Genomic DNA, 18591 nt, shown 5'->3' with positions numbered 1-18591 from the left:
ATTTTCTTGTAATTTGAACATTTAAGTAGCTTATTGCTTAGGAAATTCAGTCAGCATGCTATTTTTATTCCTTTGCTACATCAGAGGTATCACCAGGCATGTTCTCAGATTAACATTCTCTAAAAGATATTATTAAATGGCTGGGCATTAAAATATAAGCTTGATCCTCTGCTATAGCAATAATATCACTTGTGCACATCCTCAGATTCTTAACATTCTTAAAAAATATATTATTTTATGACTGACTATGAAAATGTAAGTTTTATATATTTAATAGTACTATAATATATGAAATATTACATATTATAGATAGAGGTATTAATAAAATGCTTAGAATGTTTTTACCCTAAATCTTAATTTTAAATATTAGTGATTTGTAGCTTCTAATAATTCTACTATAAAGTAATTTGTAAATTTTGCTCTCTTTTGTTCTCATCTACTGAGACCCTGCATATACAACAAATACGTTTTCATTATTTGAAATTGCACATTTAATGATTTAATAAATTTAATGAGCAGAAGCAGTTTTAGTTAATGCACTCTTAAGAAAGTGAACAAGTTCAGTGGTTGAAAAATAATACTTTTCCTATCCAATCTGGAAATTGTACATTTACATATAACTAAGAAATTGTACAGTTACATATAACTAAGATCTGGAAATTGTACATTTACAAATAGCCTAGAAAGTACATTTTTACAATAGTAGGTAAATGATGAATTTATAATATTAATTAAATGAAAGCTAAGTCTGGTATCCCCTTTTTTTATTTTGAGAGTGTTTGTTAGGCAGGGGTTTGACCTTGTTCAAAACAGGTTCATCATTGCCAACGGAGCATATGTATGCATAGCAACCAGATTGCTGGTATGTGGGTTTTTGGCCTAAGTAGTAAGCTAGTAGCAGTGCCCTTCAAAGATGGTGGCAGATACACACTCAAAATGACGTGGTCAGCTGCCTTCTTCAAGCATAGCATCACTGCCTGCTGCCACTCTGATCTGAATCCCATTAGCAAGAGGTCTTGGCTGCTTTGCAATGTGTCCTCTCTCTCTGTCAGCCCTGACCGAAGCAGTGTGTATCTGCTTGATGCCTTGGTCTTAGGACATAGAGTTCTTGCATGTCTGGATAATATATGCACCGCAACAAGTCCGAGCAGTCATGTAATTGTTAGGCTTAGTAATCAGTCTGAAGCAATGAAATTAAATTTTGCAAAATACAGCATTATTAGGTTTTGTGGAATCTCTAAGCAAGCATATTATAATATGCTTATAATCATAAGGTTAAATTTATTTAAATAACCCATTTATTAAGTGGACCTAGTAATACTGTAGTTCAAATAATGTCATCCAGTTTCTTTGCTGTTAATTTGTAATGAGATTGCTCAATATTCTATATCATATGAAACCTTTAAAATTGGGGTAATAACTTTTATAGACTCTGCATAGAAATATTAAATACTAAAAATGTTTTTATTACTGAAAAACACTTAGAAAACATCATTGTGAATTCACTTAATCTTAAGACACAGACAAATGAATTTCTCTACTATCAATTTATAAAAAAAACCATGGGTGGTAAAATTTCAATTTTATTCTTTCAGCTATTAAATAGCAAATGCATTAATTATCAGTCTTTGAAAATGAAAATTCTTGAGCCATACCTGGCTGCCGTGTTTGTAAAGCTTTTTGGTAACACAATCCTGAGTTATCTTTTACGGGATGTGCATTTGATTGACAAAGTTAATTATATGAGATCACCCACAAGTTTTTTGGTAATCCACAAGCTTTTTTCTGTTGGTGAATAATATTATCTAAAATATTTACTATCTGCTCCTCTGCATCAAAATTCTCAGCTGCCGTAATACATATTGGTGCACGTGGTAGGTAATTGCTCTATAAATTGCTAAAACTTTGTTACCATGGGTTTATTCCAGGTTATGGTTAAGTGGTCTGGTAGTTTGAACTTATCCAGCTGTTCTGAAGTAAGACCCTGTGGTTTGCTCTTGTAAAGATAATAGTCTAGAAAATCCTATGGGAAAGTTCTACTCTGTTTCATGGTGGCTATGATTTTAAAATTGATTCCCTGACACCTAGTAACTTTTATGTCCATTTAGAAATATTCTTTATGTGTAATAATTTCCCTAGGAGCAAAATTAAAGAAGGTGTTACATAAAAGGAAATACAGTGGTGTACTTTAAGTATATTTTTGAAAAATATATTATCAGACAATTTGATTAAATATATTTATATATCATTAGTAATAGATGATCCTTAAATAAGTAAATGCTCAAGCATAATCTCCATGACATTTTTGGTTTTAATTTTTGGTAATCTGAAATATGTACCAGAATTATTTGTTATAATTTAAAACCTGCATAGAAAAGAGCAGTGCTACAGGGAAATTAGACTTTGCATTGACCGGACGGATATTTGAATTTGCTCTGTTCGGCAGGTAGTCATGGCTATTGAGAAATAATGCCACCTTCTGTAGCATAACTGAATAATGTTGAGTTACAGAGTTGGGGGTTCTCCCAGGTGGGGAATGTACAACTAATGGAAGGAGAAAACTAGGGTGCCTCATATCAAATCCAGTAACACATTATAAACTTTATGTATTCATTAATATGACCAACACCAATGAGGGAGGGGAACCCTGCCGGTGTAGCAGTTAAGCGTTGGACTATGATCTGCAAGATCAGCAGTTCAAAACCACCTGCCGCTCCATGGGAGAAAGATGGGGCTTTCTACTCCCATAAACAGTAACGGTCTTGGAAACTCACCGGGATAGTTCTACTCTGATCAATATGGTCGCTATAAGTCAGCATTGACTCATTGTCAATGGGTTTGATTTTTGTTGTTTATTTGTTAATTAGGGAAGTAGTCATGATATGATGGGTTGCCGAAGAGAGTGGTAGAGATGATAGCAACTTTGTGGGGCTTGAATTTAGGAAGATTATGCAGTAGAACCCTGGTACTCGACCATATCAGTACTCAACATGTTCAAATTTCAATGCAAATGTTGAGAAAATTTTGCTTCTGAGCTCGAACCAAACCTTGGCATCCAATAGGATCAGGTATCAGGCATCAAAGACCCAGAACAAAAAAATCTTACTATTTGAATGAGGGGGAGTGCGGAGTAAAAACACAAAGTCCATCTATAGGCAGTTGGATATCCCCTTACAGAAGGGTCACAAGGAAGAGATGAGCCAGTCAGAGTGTAGTATAGCACCGATGAAACATACAATTTTACTCTAGTTCTTTAGTGCTTGGCACCTCCTCCCCATTTTGACCCCAATTCTACTTTACAAGTCTGGCTTGACCAGAGCATGTACATGTGTACTGATAAAAGCTGGAAACAGGGAATCCGTAACAAATAAACCCCTCAGGACCAATATTGAGAGTATCCATACAGTTATTTCTTATGGATGGGAAAATTGATTCAGACCTCTACTGCATCACATCTTGATGCTCCTTCTAGAATGGATTAGCGTTGAGGTCTGAGGTTCTACTGTGTAAGTTAGCTTTTTGTGAGTTTAAAAAGAGAGAATGCAGTATGCCATTTAGGTGAGAAAAGCAATGATGTCAATTAGTCTTTTACCAATTTGTGAGTTTTGACCTTATCTATAAATTGATGTGAACATTTTAGAGGGTTTTAAGTGAATAAGTGATATAAATATAACCTAGTCCGTACTTTAGACATTTTCCTCTAGGAGCAAAGGTTTTAGTATAAGGACCTGCTGTTTGGTGTCGTCCAATTGATTACAATTCATACTAACCCCATGTGACAGAGCACTACTGCCCAACAGGATTTATTCTTGGCTTAAATATTGAAGGAAGCCCATTGCCAGGTCACCCTCCCATGGAGCTGTTTGGTAGGCATGAACCATCAATGTTTCAGTTAGCAGTCAAACACTTAAACATTTGTGTTACCAGGACTTGCATTAAATCTTAGAAAATTACAATTGGAGGTAACCTTAGAGATGATCAACCCAGCCACGTCATGTTAGACAGGTTATTTGGACAGAGCCACAGCCAAGGAGGAGGTCACTTGCCTTCCAGTTCAGTAATTTTTCTGTCTCTGACTCATTGTTGATTCATTTTCCTGGTATGCCATTTGTCCTACACTATTCCAGCCCCTAAGAGCACCCTTTTGTCTAAGGTTCACTCTGCCTTACTGCAGTAAATCAAGTTGTTTCCCGTAACCAGTCCTGGTTGTTGTTTTCTTTCTTCCACATCCCCACTCTGTTCCTGTGGAGTCGCCCTTTTACCAAATCAAGTCTCTCTTCCTTAGTGCTACTTCCACCACCACTGGTCCAGGTCCTTTCCTCATCCTCTACACAGAGAGCTGAAACCAGGCTCTCGCTTTAAAGAAACTTTCAGGAAGTTTGGTAATCATAGAAGGGGATTATAATATAGAAAACATAAAATCAAACTGCATGCTAGATACCGTGGTCTCTAGGTCACGTGTTTCCCCTACACAAATAGGAATTTTAGAACTTTATTTACATAGGACACATTTTCTGATGGGAAGCAAAATCTTCAGAAATTCCCTCTGCCCCTAAAGAAGAAAGCCTTTCCCCCTTATTAAGTAGACCGTTTAGTTATATAGAGCCATGTTGTCTTGGACTGTCTTGAATCTCTCTATTAGTAATTAAACCATTATTCTCAAGTTAATTCTGGCTCATAGGGGTCCTATAGGAAAGAGTACAACTGTTTCCAAGGCTGTACGTCTTTCTGGAAGCAAGCTGCCACATCTTTTTCGCAGGAGCTAGCTGTTGGTGGATTTGAACCACACATCTCTAGGTTCAAAGCTGGCTGCTTGATTATTGTGCACCAGGTTTCCTTATTGGAAACGAGAATCTTCCATTGATTTATGGGCTCACTGGAATATTTTCTAAATGAAGAAGTTCTCATCTTCTTTCCTGGGCTTCCACCCCCACAAGAGCATCTCTGCTCTTTGATAATACCTTTATGTGAGCATATGTCATCTATCTCCTTCCCTCCACTGACTTATTTCTTGGCTGCTAACAGTTAGGATTTATTCACCCTCAAAGTACATTCTTCTTCTTTGTTTTTCCCTTTGTTTGCCATTTATACTCTTGCCCTACATTTTCTTCACATTCTTCAAATGTTTTGAACATAGATTATTTTTCTTTTTCTTTCTATTTTCTGTTTCTTACTCAATCATTTTTTTATCTAGTTTGACTCGTTCTTATGATGCACTGAAAGTAGGGTGGTAATAAAAATTCCTCCAAAGGTAAAAGAGCAGCTAATTATATTTCACCACTAATTTAATTTTATTAATTATAGAAGAGATAGAAATTTAAGAGTACACTTCTTTAATTTATAAAAAAGATTAATATTCCTTCTTGCAGCCAATAAAATCTGACATCATGAGTAATTACTCAGATGTGGGCAGTGGAGTTACAACTTTATGGGGGTGGTTATTTTATAAAACTAGAACCTAGAATTAGCTTGCCTCTTTAAAAAGCTCCTTATGTATGCATGCGCTCTGTGTGCATTTTTGCATTACTGACTACTGTGTAGTATGCATTACCAACTCTCAATAAGTACTGCACAACTACTTCTCCCTTTAGCAATAAACCTATTGCTGTTTTTCAGTGCTAAACTGGCTTCTATTTAGATGTCATGTTGTAAGATACAAAAAGCCTTCTTGTTTGATTTTATCATAGGTATGAAATAATGCAGAAGGGGACAGCTGAACATAGAAATTCTGCGAATGTTCCAGATGTCTACATCCAGAATATGCTTTTAGAAAATGAGAACAGAACTTTGAAGAAAGAATTGAAGCACTACAAACAGGCAGCTGAGTATGTTATCTTTTAATGGCCATTAAAATATATATATTATTTTGATGTAATAAAAATTATAATTGAAGGAGAGAAATGTGGGAAGGCTGGTGGATGTACTAGAGCATGCATTCTGGAATGCTGACTCATATTTAAGTTCTGGTTGGAAAGTCTGTGAAAGACTTTACCAACAGATTAACTGAAATGATGACTGGGATTCACAAAACTCGTTCACTGACAAGAGTAGCATGCGGAGGGTTGTGAAGGAAATGGAATTTGTGATCCAATATTTTCTTACTTATGAATTTTGATGATCTTTTCTTGAGTTGTGAAATGTTCCCCTGTGAATATAAGCTAATATCTGAAATAATAATAAACTCTATAGACAGTAGAGAGAAAAGGAGCTACTTTATTCCTAGTATAGGAATTTCATGATTTGGAAATTCCCCCTTGGAAATTTTGTTCTGTAATTTCCTAGCACACATTTAGCATAGATGAGAAAGCTAGCAGTTTGAAACTAAATCTCTGTGCATTTTTCTTCTTAAAACAATTGATGGAAGGTCTGTAATTTTCAGCAAATTTAGATAAACAGCCAGTGTTGTTCTGCATAAGACAACAATGTGAAAGTACTGACTTGGGTGAATCTAGACCTCTCAGGTTGTACTGGTTGGAAGATCACTCCTTCAGTATAGGCCTCAGAGAGTTCACACTTCACGTACTCACTCATTTTTATTAAACGTGTTTAGAAGAGCTTTCTCTATTAAAGAATCTTATTAGGAACATATTTTTAAAATATTTCTAAAAAAGTTAAATGCATAGAAATAGCAGTTTTGATTGTGCAATGGAGGAAACATTTAGAGGCCTTAATAGACGTTTAGGTGTGTTCTAAAGTAAACTCCTACTTTTAAAAGGTGGCTCTAAGTAAAGGGATAATTTGTATGATTCAGTTATTATATGCATAGATAGAACATTTTCTCTGAGGAATGTACATTTTATATTTACGTTTCACAAAGCCGTGCATGATGATCCACAAGAGTGATATGTTTTTGGAACCAGGGTGTTTTCTATTATTGGTTCCATTTCTCAGAAGTGGTTTGTACTGTTTGCCCTGATGCTCACTGTGATTTTGTGCAGACCCCTAATGGATGTGCTGGGAATTTGACACGACAGAGTTTTCAGAGTGCTGTCTGGCATACTGTTTCAGCTCCTGATTTCCTCTGAATTATTGCTTGAGTTTGCTAATTTTCTTTTGAATAGATATATCCTCTTTCTGCAAGGAGATTTTCCCCAGTCACATTAAATATTTATGGTTGATTAGTGGATTTTTATTGAATATTATTTAATAATACTATTTAATAAGTATATAAACTATTATCCATGCAAATTAATATAATGTTAAAAAGGAACCATGATTAAAACAGGTAAACTCAAATGAAGTCTGTCTCTTATTTGTGTTTGCTAAAATATCTGATTTTAGTTTTAGTTTCAGTGGCTTATGGATATCTTTCAAGTCTTATCTCATTTGATACACATGCTTACAAATAGGAAAATAAATGTATCATTTGATTTAATCTGCATGACATGGTAAATCTGAAGAAAAGATGCTTTGCCCTTGATCCAAAACCCTGCTGCTCTCGAGTTGCTTCCTACGTATAAGGACTGTAGAGAAAGAATAGAGCTGTTCCTTAAAATGTGTGAGACTGTAGATCTATAAAACAAAGCACACCTTTTATTGTAAACTAGGTGAAGGTTTACAGAGCAATCAGTTTTACATTAAACAGTTGATACACATTGTGCTTCAACTCACCCCTGGAATCACCTCAATGTACCACCACTTATCTCAGTTATCCCTATGTTTTTATTCCTCGTCCTTCTCTAAGCCTCCTGAACTTTGACCTTGGATAAATTCTGCTATTTGACTTTAAATGGTTGATATTTTTAAGATGCGCACACTTCAGTAGCCATGTGTTCCCCTTCTGGATTTGTCTATTATTCGGCTGAAAATGTTTCACAGAGGTGAGTGGGGCAGACAGTCTCATCTTTCTTCCACAGACCTTGAGGGTAGCTCCCTAATGCTTAACACACTGAGCCACCAGGCCTCTCGTGCCTCTTAGTTATTCATTTGTTGAATTCATGTTTTCACATTACCTCTTGGTGAGTATGTCTCTGTAGCTATGTTCTATTGTAAACCTGCTCAGAAAATGCAGAGTGAAGTTTTGGGGGAAAATAATCCAGAGATTCATCTGTCTTGCTATTTCAAGGTATTATCATTTTCTGCCTTGCTATAGGATTGTCCCAAATTATTTTGCCTTCCTTAACAAGAGTTTTCAATCTCACTTGTGAGGATATTTTTCTAACAGGAATTAGTTATAAATATGAGATTCCCTTTATTGACTTTGACAAAATGTTTGCTATTTCTTTAGATTAGGCTATTGTTTAAATAAATGTTGATGTTAAATAATTTTATAATAATAATCCAAGAAAACATATTACTGCCATTGAGTCAATTCCTACTCAAAACAACCCAAAAGGACAAAGTAGAACTGGCCCAGTAAATCTTGATGGGACTAGAAATCCCCATCTTCTCCCACAGAGCACCTGGTGGTTTTGAATGGGTGAGTTCTCAATGAGCAGCCTAGCTCATAAACCACCATGCCATTATGACTTTTTAATATGCAAAATATAATCTTGCAGACAGGTCATGTATTGCCCTTGAATGTACTGGTAGCATTGAATGCTATATATAGAACAATCAGATGAATTATGCAACTGTACAGTTAATATGTATTTGGGGGAGAGTTGCTGTGAAAGAATTCTAAATTTCAAGTTCAAGTACATATTCTCCAATAGTCTGCTATGAATTAGCTTTCTTATTGTTAAACATGGTATAATTATACATAATATTATTAACTCCTAGGGACTAATGTGATAACTAAATGAGAAATCTAAGTAGCTGTAAAAATTACAGAGTGCTTTGAAAATGCCAGCTATCTCAATGTATTAATAACAGTATCTCTAAAGGCTCTATCCCTTGATTTTTTGGTAATTATCACATATTTAATATTTTGAAGTTCAGCAGTGATGAAGCATGGGGGACCAAATGAAGCAGGAATATTAATTCTAAAATATTATCTGAAATTCTATAATTAAAGCAAGTTATTACCATTTTCTACCTTGTCAGCATCACCAATTTAAAAACAGCAAAGGTTTTCAACAAATGTGCTTCAGATGTAAAATTTTTCTAATGTAAATAGTTTGGGGAGTAGCTGTTAGGGATATTTCTTTGTATATGCTCAAGAGGAAGAAAGAATAGTACTGTTTAAAAGTTATAGGTACACATAAGGTAACATTTTGCTGCATACTGGACACTTGTTTGATATTCTCACCGGACAAAGAATATAACTTCAGTTTTCTATTGGATTGTGGACTAAGTGCTTTTTAAATGAAGAGACTTAGGATTTTATCTTAAATTAGCAGAGGACTGATTGCTGTTTGAAGACTAGAAAATTATTGCTAAGAATTATGCCTTCCATATTTAGGACATAAACTCTGCTTTAATTGCTAGGTAGCATGCCAAAAGATTTATGTTTACAAAGATGTCTACAAATAACTATTGTAGTTTCATTAGCTAAACTGTTTGTTTGGCCTTGTTTTCTTTATTACTATCATTTTACACCTTTTCAGACTTCAGGTACAGAAAAAATTCTCAATGAATGTTTCATTCTTAATTACACTGATGTACTTGGACTTTAGTGTGTCCTCTAGTTTCCACTTGCCTACTCTACTGGATTGGCCTTCAGGGATGGACATTAAGTACTCTTTCCCCAATTTAGTAGTCTCCCCCCGCCATCCCATAATAATAAATGAAGAGAAACGGATTTCAGTGTACACGGATCAACAATCAATACCCCTGGAAACAGTTGTCATTAAATCAAATATTTTATTGCAAAAAATAAGTCTACTCTAAAACACTTCCTTAAAGTCTTAAGAAACGAAGTTGCTACACTGATAGTCATCAAGGTGCTCCTGAAGCAAGTCAGGGCTTTATAAATCTCATTTAAAAGTGGGATTGAAAAACACACACAGAAGAATTGATACTTTTGAATTGTGATGTTGATGAAGACATGGGCACTTAGAACAAATCGGGGGTGTTAGAATACAACCAAGTAGTTCCTCTGGTGAGACTCTTGTTCTATTTCCTCGGGGCGTGCCATCAGGAAGACCAGTTGCGGAAGAAGGCATCATGTGTGGTAGGAGAAATAAAGACAACCAGTGATGAGGTGGACTGATGGAAGACCTTGAGCAATGGGCTGAACAATGGGTATTCAGGATCTGGAAAACAGCACAGGAGAGAGCAGCACTTTGTTCTGCTATTCATCATGTCCCTACGTGTGGGTGTCAGCTCATCACTCTCCTCTCTCAGGGTCTGTGACACAGCATTCTGTATGCAGCTCCGACTCCGTTTACTTCTGCTTCATTGGTAGCTCCAGTAAGGCAGCCCCCGACTTCATGCGGATATTGGCAGTGGTACCAGATAGCTTACCAGTGGTGGTTAGTGCTCTGAAGAAAAACAACACAGATTACGAGAATGGGAAATCTGTTTATGTAGGATGACAGTGTTCTTTTGGACTAGACCTCATTTTGAATTCATGAAAATTTAAGTAACTTGCTATCAAACCAAATCTTCCTTTACTTAAGGAAATATAATACAGGCTCTAAAGGGGTTTTTGAGAGCCTTCAGATTTGGGAGAAAATAATACTTACTGGAATTACTAAGTAGAAAATTTAAATCGATCATTTAAAAATGATAAATATTTTTAAATATCCAGGAAATATAAACATACAGAAAATGAATATTAAATGTGAAATAATATTGAGGAAAATGCTTTCATTTATGAAATTGAATTCTATAAAAGATCAGAGTCCTCAGCTTTTCTGAAGATCAATTTAATTCAATGACTTTCAGAAATAAACATGAAGGAGATAAAGATAATAATCAGGCTCATAAGGTTTCCAGGTTGAGGGTTTAGGTAATTACTTGTTAAATGAAAAAGGTATTTCTCCAGACATGAGTATAGCCCTTTCTTTTATGGTTAAGAGCATAATGAACATTGATCTTTAATTGGTTGAATAATGATTTTATTTTAGTCATATGGAACATTTTACCATATTAATTTTATTGGGTTAAATTAATTTATTCATAAGGACATAATAAAAGAACTGTCAATTATATAACATTCTCATCAAGAATTACTTTGACTGAAATTTGAACATAAGAAAAATATATGGTAAAGACATCCAACTCTGGTGCAGGTAAATAGGAAAATGTAGGCTGCTAAATGATGACAAAATTATCTGATAAAGTGAGTATGATCGTTACATAATCTGGTGTCAATTTGGCACTTGAGAGGATCAAGAGTGAAAGGGTGGAGTCTAGTCTGTGAATCGGATCAGAGCCAATGAGGCCTCTGTGTGGGCCTGGATTCTCCTGAGAATTCTGAGAACTCCTGGAATGTCCTTCTTGGAGGTGGGAAACACATTCTCTCTCCTCACTCCCTTGGAGACCCTCTGTTGATAAGACACATGGTGCTACACTGATTGATCCGTGCCCTGGGAGCTGGAGGAGCCACGTGGAGACCACTGCCAGTGCTGAGATGCTTACAATGCCACCGGATCCACATGCTTTCTACCCACTGGCTTGTGATCATCCTGTATTCAGCATCATTGCATGTGTCTCATGAGTCTGAAAAGGATTTTATAGATTGCTATAGGACATATGCGCTGATATTGAACTTATGGGCTAGGACTGGACTGGGTTGGGATGCTTTCTTAATGTACAATTGCCCTTTATATAATAAAAAACTCTCTTATACACATATGAGTGTCCATGAATTTGTTTCTCTAGTCTATTCACACTAACCGAGTCAGTGTTTAGTAGTTCTTCCAAAATACTTAGTTAAAACAACTGAATGACATTATTTCACTTTTAGCATTCACTTAAAAATAAACTTATTTAAACAAATAAGTCACATTCATATCATATTTGAGATGATAAGAATATTCAGACCGTAATACTATATATGCTAGCTTAAAATTTTGATATTCTAGTTTTCTAAATGAGTTTAAATTGTCACTCTACCATCTACTTAACATAAATTATGTGAGAACATTTTGTATGTCCTTCTAATATAAACAAAATGTTTCACTGACTACCTCTTATTGTATTGTACTTGAAAAAGAATCTATATTTATATGTCTATGTTAGCTTACATAAAAAAAGACAGAATAAAACCATACCCAATGTGAATGAGGTGGATAAGGCATGGAGTGGAGACCCAATGCCCATCTGTAGACAACTGGACATCCCCTCACAGAGGGATCACAGGGAAGAGATGAGCCAGTCAGGGTGCAGTATAGCATCAATGGAACACACAACTTTCCTCTAGCTGTTTGGTGCTTCCTTCATCCCATTATCATGACCTCAATTCTTACTAATTGGATTAGACCAGACACTGTTACAGATAAGAGGCTGAAACATGGGGAAGCCAGGATGGATAAACCCCTCAGGGCCACCAAGGAGAGTAGAGATACTAGGAGGATTAGGGGAAGGTGGGGGGATCAAAGGGGAATCAATTAAAAGGATCAACTAGAACCCCTTCCCAGGGGGACAAGTAATGGAAAAGTGGGTGAGGAGCGATGGAGAAGGGTGTAAGATATGGAAATAATAATCTATGACTTATCAATGGTTTGTGAGCGAGGACGGGAGGTGGGATGGAGGGGGAAGAAATGGGGAGCTGGTATCGGGCTCAGTGGGAAAAGCATGAAAATGATGATGGTGGTATATGTGCAAATGTGCCTGACACATTGGAGGAATGTATGGATTGAGATAAGAGATGTAAGTGCCCCCAATAAAAGTACTAAAAAAAAAGAATTTATACTAGGTTCTCTATTTGTTTAGCTGGATTGAATTAATTAGGTGTTTATCTTGCATTTTTTACAATGTCGCTGCATTGCTGACTCATAGCTAGCTACTCCTTGTGGGACCCTGGCTGTGTGGAAAGCCCTGTCTTTCTCCTGCAGAGATGCTGGTGGTTTCGAACCGCAGACCGTGTGGATTGTAGTCTAATGCTTAACCACTGCACCATCGGGCTCCTTTCGTCGTTTCAATAGTGAACAATTTACTTTCCAATGTCTTTTTAAATTTTATCACTACAAACTCAATATGTAAGCATTTAATGCACTTCAATAGATTTCAGATAATTTATTATCCTTATTGATAATAAACAAATGCCTATGTTAATAAAAGCATTTTTGTAAAATAAATTTTACTAATGTAATGATAAAGTAGTTATTTGGTTTAATACTATTGCTTATATTATGATTTTAAACTTTTTATTTACTCAGCTTTATTTTCCTTTTACTAGTAAGATGGGCATCAGATAAGTCACAATAGGAGAAGCATCAGCATGAAATAAATTTAAATTGTTTTACTGAGTAGACTTCATTTGCACAAGCAGAAAGCAAGTCCTTGAAAACCAATTTAATGGTCAGAAAAACGTTAAGGTCCAATACTTCAATCAATTCCTATGCTTGCTTTCTGGGATGAGCACCAATAGGCCTCTCAGTATATATGGAAATAGTGAGTTGATGCAGTGCTGCGCATTTGTGGTTCTGCTCAAGAACTTTGCAGCATTACTTTTCAAAGAATTAAAAAAATCTACTGTGGATTTACATTTGAGATAAGATAAATAAAACATAAGTTCATTTATATAATTCATCAAGTTATTGAAAGTAAGATGGTTGTAAGTAGACTCAAAATAGACTTTCATAAAAATTTAAATTCCTTTTGTAACACATATCTAATTTTATTAATAATTGTGTAGTCTGATTGTTTTGGCCCTTGAAAAGAGCTTTAACTACTTATTAGACTTTTCTTTTAGATAGATGGATTTAATTGTTAAGGAAAATAGGTAATCTTTTATATGCTATAAAATAGTTACAGTAATATAATGGTGATGCTGATAACAATGTTGTTATTCGGTGCTATTGAGTTAGTTCTAACCCATAGTGACCCTTTGCACAACAGGATTAAACAAATCCTCACCAAGAAGCCATACTTACAATTGTTTTTATGTTTGGGCCATTTATTTCAGCCAGTGTGTCAATTCATTTTGTTGAGGGTTTTCTTCTTCTTTTGGATGTACCTCTGCTTTATCAGACACAATGTCTTTCTCTAGACTGCTGCTCCCTCCTGATCACATTTCCAAAGTATATGAGATTAGGTCTTACCATCCTTACCTCAAAGGAGCATTCTGGCCATATTTCTTTGTTTTAAAATATTTTATTGGGAGGTCATACAACTCTTATCACAATCCATACATCCATCCATTGTGTCAAGCACATTTGAACATTTGTTGCCATCATCATTCTCAAAACATTTTCTTTCTGCTTGAGCCCATGGTATCAGCTCCTTGTTTTCCCCTCCCACTCCCATCATCCCTTCCTCACGAACCTTTGAAAGTTTATAAATGATTATTATTTTGTCATGTCTTTCACTGTCTGATGTCTCCTTTCACCCACTTCTCTGTTGTCTGTCTCCCAGGGATAGAGTTATATGTAGATCATTGTGATCAGTTTCTCCTTTCTCCCCAACCTTCCCCTTCCCCACCTGGTATTGTTACTCTCATTCTTGGCCCTAAGGGGTTTATCTGTCCTGGATTCACTGTGTTTTCAGCTTTTATCTGTACCAGTGTATATCTGGTCTAGCTGGATTTGAAGGTAGAATTGAGATCATGATAGTGGGGTGGAGGAAGCATTAATGAACTAGAGGAAAGTTGTATGTTTCATTGGTGCTATACTGCACCCTGATTGGCTTATCTCCTCCCCGCTACCCTTCTGTAAGGGGATGCCCACTTGCCTACAGATGGGCTTTGGGTACCCACTCTGCACTTCCTCTCATTCACAGTGATACGATTTTTTGTTTTTGATGCCAGATTCCTGATCCTATTGACACCTCATGATCACACAGGCTGGCGTGCTTCTTCCATATGAGGTTTGTTGCTTCTTGGCTAGATGGCACTGACTGTATTTCTTGTAAGACAGATTTGTTCATCCTTCTGGCAGTCCATGGTACTTTCAATATTCTTCATCAGCACCATAATTCAAACCTTTGTGGATTCCTCTCTGTTTTCCTTATGCAATGTCCAACTTCCACATGCATACAAGGTGATCGAAAATGCCATATATTGGTTCAGGCACACCTTAATCCTCAAAGTGACATCCTTGCTTTTCAATACTCTGAAGAGGCCTTGTACAGCATATTTATCTAATGCAACACATGCTTTGTTCTCCTGCCTAATGCTTCCATAAGCATTGATTGTGGGTCTAAGCAAGACCAAATCCTTAATAACTTCAATCTTTCCCCCACTTTTTGTGATGGTACCTATTGGTCCTGTTATTAGGATTTAGGTCTTCTTTAAATTGAGTTGTATTCCCTACCAAAGGCTGCAGTCCTTGATCTTCACCAGCAAGTACTTCAAGTCCTCCTCATTGTTAGGAATCAAGGTTGAGTCATCTGTGTAACACAGGTTGTTATTAAGCTTTCCTCCAATCCTGATGCCACCTTCTTCTTCATGGGATCCAGATTCCCTATGGTGAGAGGATACAACCCTGACAAATACCTTTCCTGATCTTAAACCATTTTCTTGTTCTGTTCACACAATTGACTCTTGATTACATACAGGTTCCACATAAGACCAATGAAATGTTCTAGAATTTCCATTCTTCTCAAGGCTATGAATACTTTGTTATGATTAACACAAATGAACACCTTGGCATAATCAATAAAACACAGTAAACATCTTTCTGGCATTCTCTGCTTTTAGCTAAGGTCCATCTGACATCAGCAATGGTATCACTTATTTCAAGTTCTCTTCTGAAATGAGCCTAAACCTCTGGAAGCTCCCTGTTAATGTTACCACAACTGTGATCGAAAGATTTTCAGTAAAATTTTACTTGTATGTAATATCAGTGATATTGTTCGATCATTTGGTGACCGTTTTTGGAATGAGGACAAATATGAATCTCTCCAGCCAGTTAGGCCAAGTAGTTTCTTCAGAATTTCCTGGCACAAGCAAGTGAGTGCTTCTAGTCCTTCATCAGCTTGTTGAAGCATATCAATTGGCACTCCATCAATTTCTGAAGCCTTGTTTCTGGCTTGAATATCTGAATGTCTGCACTTTAGTATCAAGTGCAGCTTGAATATCTTCCTTCAGTTCCATTGGTTCTTGCTCAGATGATAGCTCCTGAAATGATGGAGTGTCAACTAGTTCTTTTTGGCTCAGTGAATCTGAGTATTGTTTCAATTTTCTTTTGATGCTCCCTGTATCACTCAATATTTTTCTCAAAGATTCTTTAAAGAGTGCAAGTCAAGGCTTGGGTTATCTTCCTGAATTCTTTAGTTTAAGATATGCTGGGCATGTTCTTCCTTGTGGGCTTTGCAATTTGAGGTCTCTGCACATTTCATTATAATATTTTATTTTGTCTTTTCAAGCTTCCCTTTGAAATTTTCTGTTACGCTCTTCACCATTTCTTCCATTTGCCTTAGCTACTCTATGATTAAGAGCAAATTGTAGTGTCTTCTGATATCCACTTTGATCTTTTCTTTTTTTCTTGTGGCCAGTTACTTTCTTCATGAAGGATGGTTTTGATATCCTGCCATTGCCCTTCAGGACTTTTGTCATTAGCATTCCATGGGGCAAATCTGTTCTTGAAATGATCTTGAAATTCAGGTCCAAAATAGACTCAAGGACCTATTTTGGCTCTTGTGGACTTGTTTTATTTTCTTTAGCTTCAACATGGATTTACATATGAGCAATTGATGGTCTGTTCAACAGCAAGCACCTGGCCTGGTTTTAACTCCTGATATGGAACTACTCCATTTTCTCATCCCACAGACTCAATCTGTTTGATTTCTGTGTATTCCATCTGGAGAAGTCCACGTGTATAGCCACCCTTTGTGCTTTGGAAAGGAGGTATTTTCTGTGAACAAGTCATTGTCTTACAACACTTTTTAAAGTACTATCCCATTTCATTTCTGTTGCCAAGACGATATTTTCCAAATACTCTTCCTTCCACTTTTGTTTCCATCTTTTTCCACCTGATCAGTCATTATCAAGGCACCTTATTTAGATGTGTGATCAATTTCAGAGTATAGATGTTTACTAAGATGTTTACCTTATTCACACATTGGGGATAGGTAGTTTTTCTTTTACCTTTACTTCAACTCTAGTGTCTTTACCTTGTGTTCTATGTGCTACTGTTTTACTTTCACCTTAAAAATGGATTTAAAAAAATTTACTGTCTCTTCTTAGTAGCCATCTGTCACCACCTGTGTTATGTTTGCAGCATCAAGGAATTCTTTCTGGTGCCCTGTTCTGTCCCCAAGATTTATTCTGGGAACTTAGTGGAGGTCAACAGGAAAGAATTTATGAATTGGAAGTTCCCATTATCAGGCTGGTATTCTAACCCACAGTTTGCCTTACACATTCTTTACAATTTCAGCTGATTTCTGGTGTTCTTTCTCCTGTGCTTGGAGTGATGTGTCTATATTTTGATTACTTGGTTGTCTTAGCACATGAGTTCTCTCATTGGCTTAAGAAAAATTATTATTTTTTACTTTTCCTGGACCTTTGTACTTTATTAGGGAGGGAGAATAAGCATTCTTTGTAGGTTTATGCATTCTAATTAGAATCAGGAAATCCTATTTAACTTTTAAATAATAAAATCCCAGAAATAATAAGTTATTTTTATCTAATTATTATAATATTTATTCTTTTTAAAATTCTGAATATTTTAATAAACACTCTTTATTAAAATGTTTATTAGATCACTCCCAGAAAATAATGGTAAAGGCCACAGAGAAGTGATCATATGGAGATTGACCAGGAGCACTGTGAATTATTAGACACATATTTAATTACATACCAATGAAATATACAAAATAGGCACTAAAATAAAGAATATAGATTAATGGACAAAGGACAAAGAAGAAGAAGTGGAAGCGGGACAGGGAGTAAGAAGAAAGAATGGATTATGTATTTTCAGTGTACCCTAAGCCAAAGGAACTTGATCTTGCAGGAAAAAGTCTTATGATCATCATAAGATCCATCAAAACCCTGAAAACTTAGCACTCTCCCACTTCTTTGGCAGCTATCCAGTCACAGTTCTGCAGTGATTGATGTGCATAGCTTCTAAAGCAAAAGTCTATTTGTGTGCATTATACTGTGTGCATCTCAGTTTTGAAATAATATGACATAAAGTAGCAGATTGCTTTCACTGTGATGCTAATATGAAATGTCAGTGCTTCTCTTTCAGAATGTGTACATTTCAATGCAATAGCTCTTTGCCAGTTCACCAGGTCTTTTAGAAAACTATTTTTTTAATTATAAGTGATATTTCACATTACTGTATGAAAACTAACATATCATGGATGTGACTGAAACACTCACAGTAATTTCTCACAGATGGCCTAGATTTAGAGAGAACTGTTTTGCTTGCTTTATCCTAAAGGTGTGTAGAAGATATGCACAGTTGAAGAATGCTTCTTTACTACGACATTGATGTCGAAAAGCTTTCTCATCAAGTCTTCACTTGTTTCTAGCAACAGAATCTGTGGATGGCCATATTTTCCATCTGTATCATTGGAATAATGTTTTGATTGTCTAGAATGTATATGCTAATTTTTCCCAATTTAGAATAATTGGGAAATTCTAATTTCATTAGAATC

General features: G+C 35.9%; 1 protein-coding gene across 2 annotated transcripts in view; it reads left to right on the top strand.

Moving 5' to 3' along the window:
* SPAG16 (sperm associated antigen 16) overlaps positions 1–18591 on the top strand; it is a 1005436-nt gene that overhangs the window by 33319 nt on the left and 953526 nt on the right. Inside the window, exon 5 of one of the 2 annotated variants that reach the window (XM_075529250.1) lies at positions 5688–5825. In XM_075529250.1, coding sequence (XP_075385365.1) covers positions 5688–5825 — 138 coding nt within the window. Of the gene's footprint in view, positions 1–5687; positions 5842–18591 lie in introns of those variants that run through there. The other variant, XM_075529251.1, reaches the window with a different exon arrangement.

The sequence above is a fragment of the Tenrec ecaudatus genome, chromosome 13, assembly GCF_050624435.1.
Source record: "Tenrec ecaudatus isolate mTenEca1 chromosome 13, mTenEca1.hap1, whole genome shotgun sequence".
NCBI lineage: Eukaryota > Metazoa > Chordata > Mammalia > Afrosoricida > Tenrecidae > Tenrec > Tenrec ecaudatus.
The sequence above is the reverse complement of the archived record's forward strand: the minus strand, read 5'-3'. Positions and strand labels throughout refer to the sequence as shown.